General features: G+C 43.3%; 1 protein-coding gene across 4 annotated transcripts in view; it reads right to left on the reverse strand.

Annotated features, from left to right (window-relative positions):
- The window catches only part of LOC106581121 (fucolectin-6), a 24,278-nt gene extending 8,388 nt beyond the window's left edge, over nucleotides 1-15,890 (reverse strand). Inside the window, exons 1-5 of one of the 4 annotated variants that reach the window (XM_014162917.3) lie at nucleotides 15,740-15,856; nucleotides 9,532-9,629; nucleotides 8,916-8,992; nucleotides 1,492-1,786; nucleotides 1,015-1,169 (exon numbers count right to left, since the gene is read on the reverse strand). In XM_014162917.3, the coding sequence (XP_014018392.3) occupies nucleotides 1,015-1,169; nucleotides 1,492-1,786; nucleotides 8,916-8,991 (526 nt within the window). In that variant the 5' untranslated portion in view covers nucleotide 8,992; nucleotides 9,532-9,629; nucleotides 15,740-15,856. Of the gene's footprint in view, nucleotides 1-1,014; nucleotides 1,170-1,491; nucleotides 1,787-8,915; nucleotides 9,040-9,531; nucleotides 9,630-15,739 lie in introns of all 4 variants that reach the window. The other 3 variants (XM_014162895.3, XM_014162906.3, XM_014162884.3) reach the window with 3 other exon arrangements.
- Nucleotides 15,891-18,326: the final 2,436 nt, after the last annotated feature.

Below are 18,326 nucleotides of genomic sequence, written 5' to 3' on the forward strand. Positions count from 1 at the left end.
GAAGCTGGAGGTGACATTTTTCAATGTCGTCGTTGATGCTGGAACCTCAGTCCTTCAGGAAAGATTTTCCACATTAGAAAATGTGGGAGAGAAGTTTGGAGTGCTGTCAACCTTCCAAAGTCTCTCAAATGAGGAGTTAACATAGTAATGTGAGGCCCTTAGTAATGTGAGGCCCTTTAGACACTGCACTATAAAGAACACTCAGACTTGGATGGCAGAGAGCTTGCACAGGAACTGAAGAACTTGCCTGACTTGCCGTCGAAGACCATGACCCTGCTTGAGCTGCTGATATTTATACACGAAAGGGAGCGTGTATAAATGTAACCAAATTTGTGGACAGCTCTCAGAATTTGTCTTACTCTTCCAGTGACCGTAGCTGAAGCAGAGAGGATCTTTTCAAAGCTGAAGCTCATCAAATCCTACCTGAGGTCCACCATGTCACAAGAATGCCTTAGTGGCCTTGCTGTCATCAGTATTAACCATGCAATTGCTGGGCAGATTTCTTATGAGGATGTAATTAATGACTTTGCATCAAGGAAGGCAAGGAAGGTCAGGGTTTAGAAGGCAGTTCTGCAATTTAGTTTGTGTGTTTCTTGTTTGAAGAGCAATAGTGGTATAATCAGGTTCTCTTCTTTATAAGTGTGTTATTCTATTTGTGTATTTGTGTGATATAGGATTTGTGCAATTTAGTTTTATTTGTGTGTTGTTTGTTAGCAATAGGGTAATAGTGTAATAATTCGATTCTCTTTAAAAAAAAATGTAGTTATACACTACAATTTGTTTATATTTGTCTTTGTTGCTTCTTTTTGATATTATTGAGTCTTATTTTTGTATGTATCTTTTTATATTTATATAGTTTTAAATGTTATGATTATTTATTTGTGTTGTTCCAAATGTCTGAATAAAAATGACAGTTAAGGGGTGCTGAAGGGGAGGTTCGCCCAGGGATCCATACAAGCTAGAACCACCACTGTTGGTACAGTATATATAAAATATATGAATATAAGTTCTGACCGGTTGGGGCAAGGTAGCCATAAACCTCCACTTCACAGAGTGTCAGAAGTCTTTTCTCTCCTGGTAGAACCACAGTCACATAACGCCCTTTGAAGCCTGGGTCAAAGGCCAGGGTGAGAGAACTGCCGGCTGGAACGGAGGAAATTGTTTTAGCCCTGGAGAGAGAAATGGGTTTTACTGATCTCATTACTGTAAAATAGTGCCTCACGAACTATATAACTTTATTTAAACTAAATAAACATGGCACAGGAGTTGATATGCTGATATCTACAACTGTGCCTGTGTTCTGGTGGTAACCTGTAAGTGGAGTTGAATCTTTTCACCAGCATTGCTTGATTTTATCTGTCCTGCCTGCATGGGTTTTTATGTACAGTATGTCCACTATTTATATTCTGGTCACTCTAATTGAGTTCTTCATGGACATAAACAGCAACACATTGTAAATACAATTTCAAAAACCACAGTATCTTGACTCACAGAGGGTTATGAATGCCATTGTCCACTAAAGAATTTCCTATTCGTATCTCAGCCCCGTTAAGCCTCTCAGGAACAGCATCCCCTCTGTTGGTGACGGTGATGGAGGTGACTATGTAGGTATCAAGCAGGTCCACTCTCCACCAGGGGCTAGTGGATTCATCAGTGGCAGTGCAGGACCCATGATGAAAATGTGAATCGCGGTTCCCATCAATGGCATTGGAGGCATGACTCCAACCGTGCCATGTGTTCTCGATGAGGTCTGACTGTGTAGCTTTTCCACGCAAGGCAAGATTTCCTGCAGGGAAACATATCATTGAGTGAGTATGGAGGAGCAATTTAAAGATGCAGTCAAAACAGAATAAACATGTGTTCTAATCTGCTGATAGTCCGGGGCTTTAGCGAAAAAAAACTAATGTTTGGATATACTGTTAATTCAGTAGCCAGATTGTTAGCTAACTAGCTAATGTGGTTAATTGACTGAACAAGGTGTAAACAAATGCCCGACAGTATGCTCGGTAATATGAGTCATATCTTTTTATCTGTTTGTGCTAGAAACAATCCGTTTTCACTGTAGTAATGGTTCAACCATGACAGTAATGAATTTGTGCTCATTTTTATCTCCAGGTCACTTGAAAACAACGGTACAGTGAAGCCTAATAATCACAGTTTTTATCTGGGTGATTATTTTCCTAGGCGCAGAATGCAAAATAAAATGGCAGGTCGCAAAGCAAAATATTTAGGAGCATATGTGACCAAAATGGTAGCATCCACATGAATGTAGAAGTGTTTAGAAACATATTCAATTCTCATTTGCAGAGAGACTCTAAAATGACACAATGGATTTACCAATTAATTTCTATTGGCCACAAAATAATCTCAAACACAACCAAAACAAACTGCAAATGCATCCAACAAGTTTGTATTGTTACAAGCTTGATGTAGTCTTTCTGTGCTAGGAATGTAGGACCACATTTTTTACTTTTGACTACTTTATTTCTAAGAATCTTTAGGGTTGTCAATCATTTTGACCCCTACCTTTGAGAGAAAAAAACATTACTTTTTCTCTGAGCAATTGTAGTAGTATAAAATGCTATAATTAGTGCTTATCCAAAACCAGAAGGTCTGGACATGTATCTAGGAATTGAATACCCATGCTTGTGTTGCACAGCTGAACTTTGCTTGTGATGAAGATTTTGTTTTAAAATGGCTCAGGTCCTGCTACCATCCATGTCTGTTAGACCAATGTCTCCCCCTGTTCCTTTTAACCAGCTAATGGTTTTGTTCATGGGCTTGGTCAAGTGGCATGCATTAGAACTTTTTATGGTGTTTTTGGCAGGACCCAGAAGTCTGAGAATTTTTCTCTGATGTTAGCTGGTAGCTTTAATGTCTCGGATGTGAATAGGAATCCACCTAGCGTAGTTTATTCTGTCCAGTGCAAAGAACCAGGGTGCCAAGGCATCTTAATTTTCAACATAAAGACCAAAATCTCTAGTTCTGTGTGCAGTCTTTCAAATTCAAGAACAATGTTCCAGAACTGGAAGGTTAAATAACTGCCTTCTGCGTATTAAAAGAAGAGCATGTGGACTCCAACAACTGAGCGTCTTTCAGGAGTTTTGACAATGAAAGCAGAGTAACTTCTAATATCAACAAGGCAACAGTAAACATGTCTTCCCCCACAAGGGATGCAGTGCAAATTGAACCAATTGAGATATCGCGTGTGACAAACAAATTAAATTTATCTTGTGTGACCAATGCATTGCTTGCTGTTTGGGGTTTTAGGCTGGGTTTCTGTACAGCACTTTGAGATATCAGCTGATGTACGAAGGGCTATATAAATAAATTTGATTTGATTTTTGATTTGATTTGATTTGACCACAGATGATCCATTATATTGACCAGATACTCAAGTGGCCTCTCTGAAAATAAATGTCTTCAAAAATGGAAGGCCGTTAGCCTTCATACTAGTATCTTTAGCTAATCAACTCCCTGTACTCCATTTCATGTGCCAAAGAAAAAACGCCACCTGCTGCAGAAGAATGATTTTGGTCCCATTTATCCCCCTCGTTTCGCTCTCAATGAATATATCTCCCTCCTTGGGCCAATGATCTCTATGGCATGACGCATCATTCACCAAAGTTTCGTGAAAATCGGCCCAATGTCTCTGAGATAAGGACAGATGGATAGACAGAAGGACACCGATCCACAGTCCCCTTTCCGATTTCATCGTGGGGGACAATTAATACATCCCAATGAGCATCTCTATTAAATTTGACGCTTTAATCGGCTCTGTAACGCTTTCAGCACCTTCTGACGGTAAGGCCCCGGACTATGATCCTAGTACATACAGTGCATTCGGAAAGTATTCAGACCCCTTCACTTTTTCCACATTTTGTTACGTTACAGACAAAAATGTATACAATTAAACATTTTCATCATCAATCTACACACAATACCCCATAATGACAAAGCGAAACCAGATTTCTGTTTAAAAAACAGAAATCCCTTTGCTATGAGACTTGAAATTGAGCTCAGGTGTATCCTTTTTCCATTGATCATCCTTGAGATGTTTCTTCAACTTGATTGGAGTCCACCTGTGGTAAATTCAATTGATTGGACATGATTTAGAAAGGTACACACCTGTCTGTATAGTTGACAGTGCATGTCAGAGCAAAAACCAAGTCATGAGGTTGAAGGAATTGTCCGTAGAGATCTGAGACAGGAATGCGTCGAGGCGCAGATCTGGAGAAGGGTCCCAAAACATCCAAGGGCCCCAAGAACACAATGGCCATCATTCTTAAGTGGAAGAAGTTTGGAACCACCAAGACTCTTCCTAGAGCTGGCCGCCCAGCCAAACTGAGCAATCATGTGAGAAGGGCCTTGGTCAGGGAGTGGACCAAGAACCTGATGGTCACTCTGACAGAGCTCCAGAATTCCTCTGTGGAGACGGGAGAAACTTCCAGAAAGACAACCATCTCTGTAGCACTCCAACTATCAGGCCTTTATGGTTGAGTGGCCAGACAGAAGCCACTCCTCAGTAAAAGGCACATGACAACCCGCTTGGAGTTTGCCAAAAGGCAACTAAAGGACTCTCAGACCATGAGAAACAAGATTCGCTGGTCTGATGAAACCAAGACTGAACGTCTGGAGTAAACCAGGCACAGCTCATCACCTGGCAAATATCATCCCTAAGGTGACGCATGGTGGTGGCAGCATCACGCTGCGAGGATGTTTTTCAGAGGCAGGGACTGGAGAACAGTCCGGATCGAGGGAAAGATGAACGGAGCAAAGTACAGAGAGATCATTGATGAAAACCTGCTCCAGCGTGCCCAGGCCCTCAGACTGGGGAGAAGGTTCACCTTCCAGCAGGACAAGGACCCTAAGCACACAGCCAAGACAGCACAGGAGTGGCTTCGGGACAAGTCTCTGAATGTCCTTGACTGACCCAGCCAGAGCCCGGACTTGAACCCGATTGAACATGTCTGGAGATACCTGAAAATCGATGTGCAGCGACGCTCCACATTCAACCTGACAGAGCTTGAGGATCTGCAGAGAAGAATGGGAGAAACTTCCCAAATATACTGTAGGTGCGCCAAACTTGTACTGTAGCGTCATATCCAAGAAGATTTGAGGCTGTAATCGATGCCAAACGTGCTTCAACAAAGTACTGAGTAAAGGGTCTGAATACTTATGTAATAGTAATATTTCAATTTTTTAAGTTTAATACATTGGCACAAATGTCTAAAAACCTGTTTTTACTTTGTCATTATAGGGTATTGTGTGTAGATATATTTAATACGTTTTAGAATGAGGCTGTAACGTAACAAAATGTGGAAAAAGTCAAGGGGTCTGAATACTTTCTGAAGGCACTGTAAATCTGCCAGTTGATGTCATAAATTCATTGAGATATAATATAACCTCACTTTTCATAGTAAGAGACCTAGCCCTGCTAATCTAAAGGGCATTATATCTCAACCTAGTCTCAGACCATTTTGTTATATTCTGTATGTAAATTTGTGACAATTTGTTTAGTATGATATGTTATGTTTCGTATGTTTCGTATGTCCATCACACATTTCTGTCACGTCCTGGCCAGTATAAAGGTTAATTAGTATTGTAGTTTGGTCAGGACGTGGCAGAGGGTATTCGTTTTATGTGGTTCGGGGTGGTGTGTTTTGTTGAAGGGGCATTTGGTTTAAGTATTCCAGGGTTTTTGGGCACTGTTTGGTTTTCAGGTATTCTATGTTTAGTCTAGTATGTCTGTTTCTATGTTTGGTTAATTGGGGTTGGGACTCTCAGTTGAAGGCAGGTGTTGTCTATCTGCCTTTGATTGAGAGTCCCATATATTAGGGTGTGTTTGTGTTTGTTATTTGGGGGTGATTGTTCTGTGTTGAGCCTTATGCTTTGCCAGACTGTTTGTTGTTGTTGTTGTTGTTGTTGTTGTTGTGTGTTGTTGTTGTTGTTGTTGTTGTTGTTGTTGTTGTTGTTGTTCGTTCGTTCTAGTGGTTTGTTATTTTGGTATTCATTTTGAAAATAAATAAACGTCAAGATGAGCCTGCACTTACCTGCTGCGTTTTGGTCCTCCTTCACCGACGACAACCGTGACAGAATCACCCACCATTCCAGGACCAAGCAGCAGAGGAAGGAGCAGAGGAATTTCGAGTTGGACTGGCGGGAGAAGTGGACCTGGGAGGAAGTGCTGGACGGGGCCGGACCTTGGCACCAGGCTGGGGATTATCGCCGCCCGCAGTGGGAAATTGAGGCAGCCAAGGCAGAGAGGCGGAGGTACGAGGCCATGGACGCGCTGAGGGTGAAGCACGAGAGGCACCCCCAAGATTTTTTTTTGGGGGGGCACACGGGTAGTTTGGCTAGGCATAGGAAGAGCCGGAAGCCAGCTACCCGTGGTTATATGGAGGAGCGTATGGGGTGGAGAGCGCCATGTTTCGCTGAGGAGCGCACTATCTCACCCATACGCACGCACAGTCCGGTGCGCGCTATTCCAGCCCCTCGCAGGTGCCGTGAGAGAGCGGGCATCCAGCCTGGTAGGAGGATGCCTGCGCAGCGCATCTGGTCGCCGGTACGCCTCCGAGGACCAGGCTACCCAACTCCCGCTCTACGCACGGCTACCATCAGGCCCCTGCACAGCCCAGTCTGCCCTGTACAAGCACCCCGCTCGTACAGGGCTACTAGTTCCATCCAGCCAAGACGGGTTGTGCAGGAGGTAAGATCAAGACCGACTGTGCGCCTCCATAGCCCTGGGTTTCCAGCTCCTGTCTCTCGTGCGAACCCGGAAGTGCGTCAACCCAGTCCGACTCGTCCTGTTCCCGCTCCCCGCACTAGCCTGGAGGTGCGTGTTCAAAATCTGGTAAGCCCAGTACCAGCACCACGCACCAGGCTTCAAGTGCGTAAACCCAGCCTCACCAGTCAACAGTCAACAGAGCTGCCCGCCAGTCAACAGTCGTCATCAGAGCTGCCCGCCAGTCAACAGTCGTCATCAGAGCTGCCCGCCAGTCAACAGTCGTCATCAGAGCTGCCCGCCAGTCAACAGTCGTCATCAGAGCTGCCCGCCAGTCAACAGTCGTCGGAGCTGCCCGCCAGTCAACAGTCGTCGGAGCTGCCCGTCAGTCAACAGTCGTCGGAGCTGCCCGCCAGTCAGCAGTCGTCGGAGCTGCCCGCCAGTCAACAGTCGTCGGAGCTGCCCGCCAGTCAACAGTCATCAGAGCTGCCCGCCAGTCAACAGTCGTCGGAGCTGCCCGCCAGTCAACAGTCGCCGGAGTGGCCAGACTGCGCTGAACTGCCGGAGTGGCCAGACTGCGCTGAACTGCCGGAGTGGCCAGACTGCGCTGAACTGCCGGAGTGGCCAGACTGCGCTGAACTGCCGGAGTGGCCAGACTGCCCTGAACTGCCGGAGTGGCCAGACTGCCCTGAACTGCCGGAGTGGCCAGACTGCCCTGAACTGCCGGAGTGGCCAGACTGCCCAGCTGCCTGAACTGCCAGACTGCCCAGACTGTCCCGAACTGCCAGACTGCCCAGACTGTCCCGAACTGCCAGACTGCCCAGACTGTCCCGAACTGCCAGACTGCCCAGACTGTCCCGAACTGCCAGACTGGCCCGACTGCCCCCCGGCGACGCCAGAGTGGCCCGACAGCCTGGAACGGCCGGAACCAGAGCCACCTCCAGATATAGGTGGGTTGGGGAGGGGGGGGTGTAGCACAGTGCCGTCGTTGACGGCAGCCACCCTCCCTTCCCTCCCTTTAGTAGAGGGGAATTTTGGTTTTGTTGTTTGGGGTTGTTTTTTTTTTTATTTTTTTTTTAAGGTGCTTCCGGGGTTAGCACCTTTAAGGGGGGGGGGGTACTGTCACGTCCTGGCCAGTATAAAGGTTAATTAGTATTGTAGTTTGGTCAGGACGTGGCAGAGGGTATTCGTTTTATGTGGTTCGGGGTGGTGTGTTTTGTTGAAGGGGCATTTGGTTTAAGTATTCCGGGGTTTTTGGGCACTGTTTGGTTTTCAGGTATTCTATGTTTAGTCTAGTATGTCTGTTTCTATGTTTGGTTAATTGGGGTTGGGACTCTCAGTTGAAGGCAGGTGTTGTCTATCTGCCTTTGATTGAGAGTCCCATATATTAGGGTGTGTTTGTGTTTGTTATTTGGGGGTGATTGTTCTGTGTTGAGCCTTATGCTTTGCCAGACTGTTTGTTGTTCTTCGTTCGTTCTAGTGGTTTGTTATTTTGGTATTCATTTTGAAAATAAATAAACGTCAAGATGAGCCTGCACTTACCTGCTGCGTTTTGGTCCTCCTTCACCGACGACAACCGTGACAATTTCATATGATATGTTACGAATTTGCAAAACATACAATACATTACAAATTCCCTAAATGTATTATATGTTACAAATTTGATAAATGTATGATATGTTACGAATTTGCTAAAAATATGATACATTACAAATTCTAGCTAGGTGGCTAACATTAGCTAGCTCACTAACGTTAGCTAGGCTAGGGTTTAGGGTTAAGGGTAAAGTTTAGGAGTTAGGTTAAAGGGTTAAGGTTAGGGTTACGTGATGGGTTAGCTAAAAGGTTAGGGTTTGGAGAAGGGTTAGCTAACGTGCCAAGTATATGCAAAGTTGCTAAAAAGTAGTAAGTTGAAAAGTTGCTAATTAGCTAAAATGCTAGAGTGGTCCATTAAGAGATTCGAACACGCAAGCTTTGGCTCGCTAGGCGTTCGCGTTATACACCCATCATCCATCCATCCACCACAACAAACCACCCTACTTTTGTTTTTGCGATACATAACTGTGTCTTATGCAACTATACCAAACATAACATGTCATACTAAATGGAGTGTCTCAGATTTATGTACAGAATACTGCTCTGAGACTAAATGCTCTGAGTTAAAAGGAGGAAACGGAATTAAAGATGTGATTACTTGGGACGGTCGGGCCAATAGAGCATGCCAGTCCCAGGAGAGTCAACAAGAGGAACATCATGGTTGATCTCATCATCCTGCAGGAAAAGCCCAGAGCAAGTCAACGGGTCTGATAGGAACCAGTCTACAGAAACATTGACACGAACACTGAAACAATCTGTAGGCTGCAATTCAATCACAATTGATATTTTTTTTCTCAATTTAGCTCACATGAACATAGAAAAACATTTCAAATATTGTTGTAATCACTTCATAAGAAGAACGATAAACACCAAGAGAGTCCATTTTGGGTAGTGTCATTTAACAATTTTTTACTGTTCATTTAAACTCATTTTAACACTCTGTCATAAAGATGTGTAACAGGGCTGATGTGTTATGCTCAACCCACTCAGTTTTCCACCATGTTTTTATTAATAAAAAAGTAATCACCATATTAATACGAAATGGCGCCGGAACAGAAGGCAGATGTTTTCGTGCCCCCAACTGATTGTGTTTTTTTGTTTGTCTATCTGCATTGTTTGTCTTTTTTTTTTTTACTATTTTTGTACATAACGTTCCCGCTACCGTCTCTTATGACCGAAAATATCTTCTAGACATCAGTAGTGCGATTACTCACCACTGACTAGCAGAATCATTTTTCTTCTTTCATGACTATGACAAGCCCGAGGTGGAGGATATACGGCTCCCTTGGGAACAGGCCCCGAGCCCCGTGATCTGCGTGAAGAGGAGGCAGAGAAAGAGAGGCCGGAGGGTGGGCTGACTTCTGAGGAGTAGGAGACGATCGAATAAACCCCCACTCCCCTCAATTCTGCTCGCGAACATGCAATCTTTGGACAATAAAATGGACGAGGTATTGGGAAGATTAAACTACCAACGGGACATTAAAACCTGTAACATCTTATGCTTCATGGAGTCGTGGCTGAACGACAAGGGGTGGCGGTCTGTGTATTTCTGTAAACAACAGCTGGTGCACGATATCTAAGGAAGTCTTGAGCCATTGCTCGCCTGAGGTAGAGTTTCTCATGATAAGCTGCAGACCACATAACCTGCCGAGAGAGTTCTCATCTATATTCTTTGTAGCTGTTTACATACCACCACAGTCAGAGGCTGGCACTAAGATAGCATTGAATGAGCTGTATTCCACCATAAGTAAACAAGAAAACGCTCACCCAGAGGCGGCGCTCCCAGTAGCCGGGGACTTTAATGTAGGGGAACTTAAATCCGTTTTACCTAATTCTATCAACATGTTAAATGTGCAACCAGAGGGAAAATAACTCTGGACCACCTATACTCCACACACAGAGATGCATACAAAGCTCCCTCACCCTCCATTTGGCAAATCTGACCATAATTCTATCCTTCTGATTCCTGCTTTCAAGCAAAAATGAAAGCAGGAAGCACCAGTGACTAGATCAATAAAAAAGTGGTCAGATGAAGCAGATGCTAAAATACAGGACTGTTTTGCTAGCACAGACTGGAATATGTTCCCGGGATTCCTCCAATGGCATTGAGGAGTACACCACATCTGTCATTGGCTTCATCAATAAGTGCATCGATGAAGTCGTCCCCACAGTGACCGTACGTACATACCCCAACCAGAAACCATGGATTACAGGCAGCATCTGCACTGAGCTGAAGGCTAGAGCTGCCGCTTTCAAGGAGCGGGAGGCTCGTGTCTAACCCGGAAGCTTATAAGAAATCCCGCTATGCCCACCAACGAACCATCAAACAGGGAAAGCATCAATACAGGACTAAGATCGAGTCCTACTACCCCGGCTCTGACGCTCGTCGGATGTGGCAGGGCCTGCAAACCATTACAGACTACAAAGGGAAGCACAGCCGAAAGCTGCCCAGTGACACGAGCCTACCGGATGAGCTAAACTACTTCTATGCTCGCTTTGAGGCAAATAACACTGAAACATGCATGAGAGCACCATCTGTACAGGAAGACTGTGTGATCATGCTCTCCGCAGCCAATGTGAATAACACCTTTAGACAGGTCAACATTCACAAGGCTGCAGGGCCAGACGGAATACCAGGACGTGTACTGCGAGCATGCTCTGACCAACTTGCAAGTGTCTTCACTGACATTTTCAACCTCTCCCTGTCCGAGTCTGTAATACCAACATGTTTTAAGCAGACCACCATAGTGTCTGTGCCCAAGAACACTAACCTGTTGGGATTAGGGGGCAGTATTTACACGGCCGGATAAAAAAACGTACCGATTTAATCTGGTTATTACTACTGCCCAGAAACTAGAATATGCATATAATTATTGGCTTTGGATAGAAAACACCCTAAAGTTTCGAAAACTGTTTGAATGGTGTCTGTGAGTATAACAGAACTCATATGGCAGGCAAAAAGCTGAGAAGATTCTGTACAGGAAGTGCCCTCTCTGACCATTCCTTGAGCTTCTTGACTCTGTTTATTGAAGACTGAGGATCTTTGCTGTAACGTGACACTTCCTACGGCTCCCATAGGCTCTCAGAAGGCGGGAAAAAGCTGAATGATGTAATTCCAGCCACTGGCTGAAAAACATTAGCGCTTTTGGCAAGTGCTCTATCAGAGGACAATGGGCTGAGGTGCGTGCACGAGTCGACCCCATGTTTTATTTTCTTTCGTCTTTGAACGTAAACACGCTTTCCCGGTCGGAATATTATCGCTTTTTTACGAGAAAAATGGCATACAAATTGATTTTAAACAGCGGTTGACATGCTTCGAAGTACGGTAATGGAATATTTAGAATTCTTTTGTCACGAAATGCGTTGTGCGCATCACCCTTCTTTACCATTCGGATAGTGTCTTGAACGCACGAACAAAACAGAGGATATTTGGATATAACTATGGATTATTTTGAACCAAACCAACATTTGTTATTGAAGTAGAAGTCCTGGGAGTGCATTCTGACGACGACAGCAAAGGTAATAACATTTTTCTTATAGTAAATCTGATTTTGGTGAGTGCTAATCTTGGTGGGTGTCTAAATAGCTAGCCTTGTGATGCCGGGCTATCTACTGAGAATATTGCAAAATGTGCTTTCACCGAAAAGCTATTTTAAAATCGGACATAGCGAGTGCATAGAGGAGTTCTGTATCTATAATTCTTAAAATAATTGTTATGTTTTTTGTGAACGTTTATCGTGAGTAATTTAGTAAATTCACCGGAAGTTTGCGGGGGGTATGCTAGTTCTGAACGTCACATGCTAATGTAAAAAGCTGTTTTTTGATATAAATATGAACTTGATTGAACAAAACATGCATGTATTGTATAACATAATGTCCTAGGGTTGTCATCTGATGAAGATCATCAAAGGTTAGTGCTGCATTTAGCTGTGGTTTGGGTTTATGTAACATTATATGCTAGCTTGAAAAATGGGTGTCTGATTATTTCTGGCTGGGTACTCTGCTGACATAATCTAATGTTTTGCTTTCGTTGTAAAGCCTTTTTGAAATCGGACAGTGTGGTTAGATTAACGGGAGTCTTGTCTTTAAACTGGTGTAAAATAGTCATATGTTTGAGAAATTGAAGTAATAGCATTTCTAAGGTATTTGAATAACGCGCCACGGGATTCAACTGGCTGTTGAGTAGGTGGGACGATTTCGTCCCGCCGACCCTAGAGAGGTTAAGATAACCTGCCCAAATGGCGTTCCGACCCGTAGCACTCACGTCTGTAGCCATGAAGTGCTTTGAAAGGCTGGTCATGGCTCACATCAACACCATCATCCCAGAAACCCTAGACCCACTCCAATTTGGGTACCGCCCCAACAGATCCACAGATGATGCAGTCTCAATTGCACGCCACACTGCCCTTTCCCACCTGGACAAAAGGAACACCTCCTTGAGAATGCTATTCATTGACTACAGCTCAACGTTCAACACCATAGTGCCCTCAAAGCTCATCAATAAGCTAAGAACCTTGGGACTAAACACCTCCCATTACAACTGGATCCTGGACTTCCTGACGTTCCACCCCCAGGTGGTAAGGGTAGGTAACAACACATCCACCACGCTGATCCTCAACACAGGGGCCCCTCAGTGGTGCGTGCTCAGTCCCCTCCTGTACTCCCTGTTCACTCATGACTGCACGGCCAGGCATGACACCAACACTATCATTAAATTTGCCGATGACACAACAGTGGTAGGCCTAATCACCGACAACAATGAGACAGCCTATAGGGAGGAGGTCAGAGACCTGGCCGTGTGGTGCCAGGAAAACAACCTCTCCCTCAACATGATCAAGACAAAGGAGATGATTGTGGACTTCAGGAAAAAGAGGACCGAGCACTTCCCCATTCACATCAACGGGGCTGCAGTGGAGCAGGTTGAGAGCCTCAAGTTCCTTGGTGTCCACATCACCAACAAACTAACATGATTCAAGCACACCATGACAGTCGTGAAGCGGGCACGACAGAACCTATTCCCCCTCAGGAGACTGAAAAGATTTGGCATGGGTCCTCAGAGGTTCTATAGCTGCACCATCGAGAGCATCCTGACTGGTTGCATCACTGCCTGGTATGGCAACTGCTCGGCCTCCGACCGCAAGGCACTTCAGAGGGTAATGAGAACGGCCCAGTACATCACTGGGGCCAAGCTTCCTGCCATCCAGGACCTCTATACCAGGCAGTGTCAGAGGAAGGCCCTGAAAATTGTCAAAGACTCCAGCCACCCTAGTCATAGACTGTTCTCTCTGCTACCACATGGCAAGCGGTACCGCAGCACCAAGTCTAGGTCCAAGAGGCTTCTAAACACCTTCTACCCCCAAGCCATAAGACTCCTGAATATCTAGTCAAATGGCTACCCAGACTATTCACATAGCCCCCCGTTCCCTCTCCACACCATTGCCACTCTCTGTTGTCATCTATGCATAGTCATTTTTTTAATTAACTCTACCTACATGTACATAGTACCTCAACTAACCGGTGCCCCGCACATTGACTCTGTACCGGCACCCCCCTGTATATATTGTTATTTTTTACTGCACCTCTTTAATTACTTGTTACTTTTATCTCTTATTCTTATCCGTATTTTTTTAACTGCTCTGTCGGTTAGGGGCTCGTAAGTAAGTGTTTCACTGTAAGGTCTACCTGTTGTATTCGGCGCATGTGACTAATAAAATTTGATGTGATTTGATTTGAAAGTTCAGTTCCCTTAAAACTTCTTTGGGATAGGGGGCGGTATTTTGACGTCCGGATGAAAAGCGTGTCCAAAGTAAACTACCTGCCACCTAGGCCCATATAATTGGTAGATTTGGATAGAAAACACTCTAAAGTTTCTAAAACTGTTAAAATAATGTCTGTGAGTATAACAGAACTGAATTGGCAGGCGAAACCCCGAGGATAAACCATAAAAAATAAAAAATAAATCAGCATACCACTGATTTCAATGCCTGGCACTTTCATAATAGGGCGAAATCGTCCCCGATTGCAGTTCCTAGTGCTTCCACTAGATGTCAATAGTCTTTAGAAAGAGTTTCAGGCTGGTTTTTGTAAAAATGAGGGAGAAGTTGTAGTTTTTCTAGTGGCTCCCATTTTGAATGTAGTGTTTCCAAGCGTATGGTCGAGAGAGCACATTCTTTTGGTTTATCTCCGGTAAAGACAATAACGATTTTCCGTCTTAAATTGTATTGTTTATTTGCGTATTAGGGTACCTAAGGATTGATTATAATCGTTGATTGACTTGTTTGGATAAGTTTATTGGTAACATTTGGGATTCATTTTGTATGCATTTTGAAGGAAGGAAACCGAGTGGATTATTGACTGAAGCGCGCCAGGAATTTATCGAACAAAAGGATCATTTGTAATGTAACTGGGACATTTTGGAGTGCCAACAGAAGAAGATCTTGTAAGGTAAGGCATATATTATATTGCTATTTCTGACTTTCGTGTCGCAACTTCCTGGTTGAAAATGATTTGTTATGCATTTGTGTGCTGGACGCTGTCCTCAGATAATCGCATGGTTTGCTTTTGCCGTAAAGCCTTTTTGAAATCTGACACCTTGGCTGGATTAACAACAAGTTACGCTGTATTTTGATGTATTGCACTTGTGATTTCATGAAAGTTGAATATTTATAGTAATTTAATTTGAATTTTGCGCTCTGCAATTTCACCGGCTGTTGGCCAGATGGGACGCTAATGTCCCACCTATCCCAAAGAAGTTTTAACAGGGTTGACCTTGAAAATGAGAGTCAAACGTAAATGAATCACTAATCTCGTGAAATTAATAATAATCTTCGGAAATGACATTGTCAAAGCAACAAAGTAACGAGGGCTTTACAATGATGGTGAAAACTGCGACATTTTCAGGTAAAAATCTTCGTCAGAAAAGGGACATGTCAAAATGCTGATTTTTGGCTGTTTAGAAATACTTTATTCATATATTGAATTTTCCATGTAAACTTTAAAGGGCACTTATTTTATTATAACAGTCTTTTACATTTCTGCACAATTTCTACTTAATTAAGAATGTAATTCAAGAGAGTATAGTATTAGCGGAGAGAACAATGAGAGGTGCTGCATTACTCTTAGCACTATTCTCTCTTTTCGTAACCTTGCTACTTTTTTAAATAGAATACAAGTCTTTCAGTATAAAATACTGTCTCTTTGCAATCACAGCCTCCTTGCAAACACATCAGCATGCATTTAAGTAAAGGATTGGATTATGGGAACATCACGCCCATCTGAATTCAACCCACTGCTGAATTATGACATTATTATTATTCCATAACTGTTATGTAAATCAACAGTTAATGTGTGGTTGTGTAAGGTAGAAAATATAACGTAATAGAAGACAATTCCAAATAGTATTAGATTGTAATATCCTCTTACCTTCACACTCAACAAAAATAAGGTCACTGTTGATGTTGATGTTGATGTAGGTAAAAGCTCTGTAGACAACTAAATCTGACTGATTCATTTATACACCAGTCACAAAGTCAATGACCCTGCCCAGCCCCCTCGTCTCCAAGGACATCCTCCAAACAATTTACCATACCATGATAACTAGTCAACTGCACTACTGTGCCATAGTTTGACTTCCAGCCCTACATCAGTGCGATAAGACAGGTGTCAATCAGCTCAGGTTAATCATCAACCGGGCTGCTTGTATCAAGAACGGGCATTCATGGAGGGAACACAAGATACTTTTGTAAAATGCTGGAATCTAACCACTGACGGACAGGATCCGTTACAACATCCTATTGACGTTTCTTTGGGACCATTATAGACATCCTGACAACTGATACACTGAATGTCCTGAGAACGTCCTAAAATCATCCTTATCTGGTCCTGAATGATGTCCCAGGACCATAGAGGGAACTAGACAAAAGCAGACTACAAGAACTAGAAGACTACAAGAACGGCCCTGGCTGTCCCAGGACACCATGTGGGAGAGCTGCTGGCAGGTATTGGAGGACTTTATACTCAAGGGGACTTTGTTGTTTGCTATGAGTAAATATGTGGGTTTATTTATTTTTGTGTGAAACATTTGCTTTTGGTGGATCCTTGTTGCAACCTGCCTATTGGCCTACAGTGACGACTGTAAACCATGACGTATGAAAATACATGTTAAAAATATACTTTTTCGCTCTGCCTGCTCAACTCACTTTTCCACCCTGTGACATAATCATTGAGATAAAGAACTAAAACATGATTCCAACTTATGGCGAAATACAGACAGTATAACTGAATGATCAGGATATCGTGATTTTGAAGGGAATAACAGGAAACATCTACACATGTTTAACGTGTTACAGAGTAGTGTCACGTCCTGACCAGTAGAAGGGGTCATTTGTCATTGTAGTATGGTCAGGGCGTGGCAGGGGGTGTTGTTTTTGTGTGTTTTGGGGTTGGTTTGTTTAGAGGGGATTTGTTCTAGTTTTCATTTTCTATGTTCATTTTCTGTGTGGCCGAGTATGGTTTCCAATCAGAGGCAGGTGTCTTTCGTTGTCTCTGATTGGAAGCCATACTTAGGCAGCCCTTTTTTCCTTTGGGTTTGTGGGTGGTTGTTTTCTGTATAGCCTGTGTGCCTTACGGAACTGTTTCGTCATTTGTTTATTTTGTTTGAGTGTTCTCTCTAAATAAAGAAAGAAGATGAGCACTATACCCGCTGCGCCTTGGTCTGTCTCTTACGATGCTTATGACAGTGGTTGTATACTTTGCTACTTATAGAATCTCAAGAGCATGTACAAAAGCAGGCAACATATTGCTTGTATACTTATTCCACATCAGATATTTTACTGCAGTTGATGACTACATTCAATTAGATAAAAGTAGACTAAAAGTGTCTTATTATAAAATTACTTCAACGTTTACTTATGGTCCTGGTACAATTACAATCCACACTCTTATACATGACCAAGTGAATGTCTATACAGTATGTGCGTGTGTGCATGCTTGTGTGCGTGCGTGCGCAGGTGACTTAGCTAAATGTCTTGGTTTTGAGAATTGAAAAACATAGGGTTAGGCCATAGTATTCCAATCTAAATATCTTTGATAATTGCATTCTATGTGAAACCAATAAATGCTTCTGAAACGTAGGTGTTGTGTTACACTTTATCTTCTCCAAACACATTAACATACAATACAGAACAATGATAGGAGCCATTACAGTAAGTACAGTTTCAAAAAAACAGATCTAAATGAATGTACTCAATATAACTATATTTACAGTGTGAAATAAAAATTCTAAACTGTTAATACATTTAAACATGGATTTTTCCCTACACATACACTCTTAGAAGAAAAGGAGCTATCTAGAACCTTAAAGGGTTCTTTGGCTGTCCCCATAGGAGAACCCTTTGAAGAACCATCTTTGGTTCCAGGTAGAACCCTTTTGGGTTCCATGTAGAACCCTTTTGGGTTCCATGTAAAACCCTGTTCCACATGGAGCCCAAAAGGGTTCTACCAGGAACTTAAAAGGGTTCTCCTATGGGGACAGCTGAAGAACCCTTTTGGAACCCTTTTTTTCTAAGAGTGTCTGGAGAATGTCACCTACAATATAATTTAGGGTGGCAGGTAGCCTAGTGGTTAGAGCGTTGTGCCAGTAACCAAAAGGTTGCTGGATTGAGTCCCCTAGTTGATAAGCTAAAAATCTGTCGTTCTGCCCCTGAACAAGGCAGTTAACCCACTGTTCCTGTCACGTCCTGGCCAGTATAAGGGTTAATTGGTATTGTAGTTTGGTCAGGACATGTCAGAGGGTATTTGTATTATGTGGTTCAGGGTGGTGTTTTTGTAGTAAGGGCATTTGATTTAGTATTCCGGGGTTTTTGGGCACTGTTTGAAATTCACGTATTTCTATGTTGATCTAGTTAGTTGTATGTCTATGTTTGGTTAATTGGGGTGGACTTCCAATTGAAGGCAGCTGTGTGGTGTTGCCTTTGATTGGAAGTCCTATATTAGTTGGGTGTGTTTGTCT

Source organism: Salmo salar, chromosome 02, assembly GCF_965601325.2.
Source record: "Salmo salar chromosome 02, fSalSal1, whole genome shotgun sequence".
Lineage (NCBI taxonomy): Eukaryota > Metazoa > Chordata > Actinopteri > Salmoniformes > Salmonidae > Salmo > Salmo salar.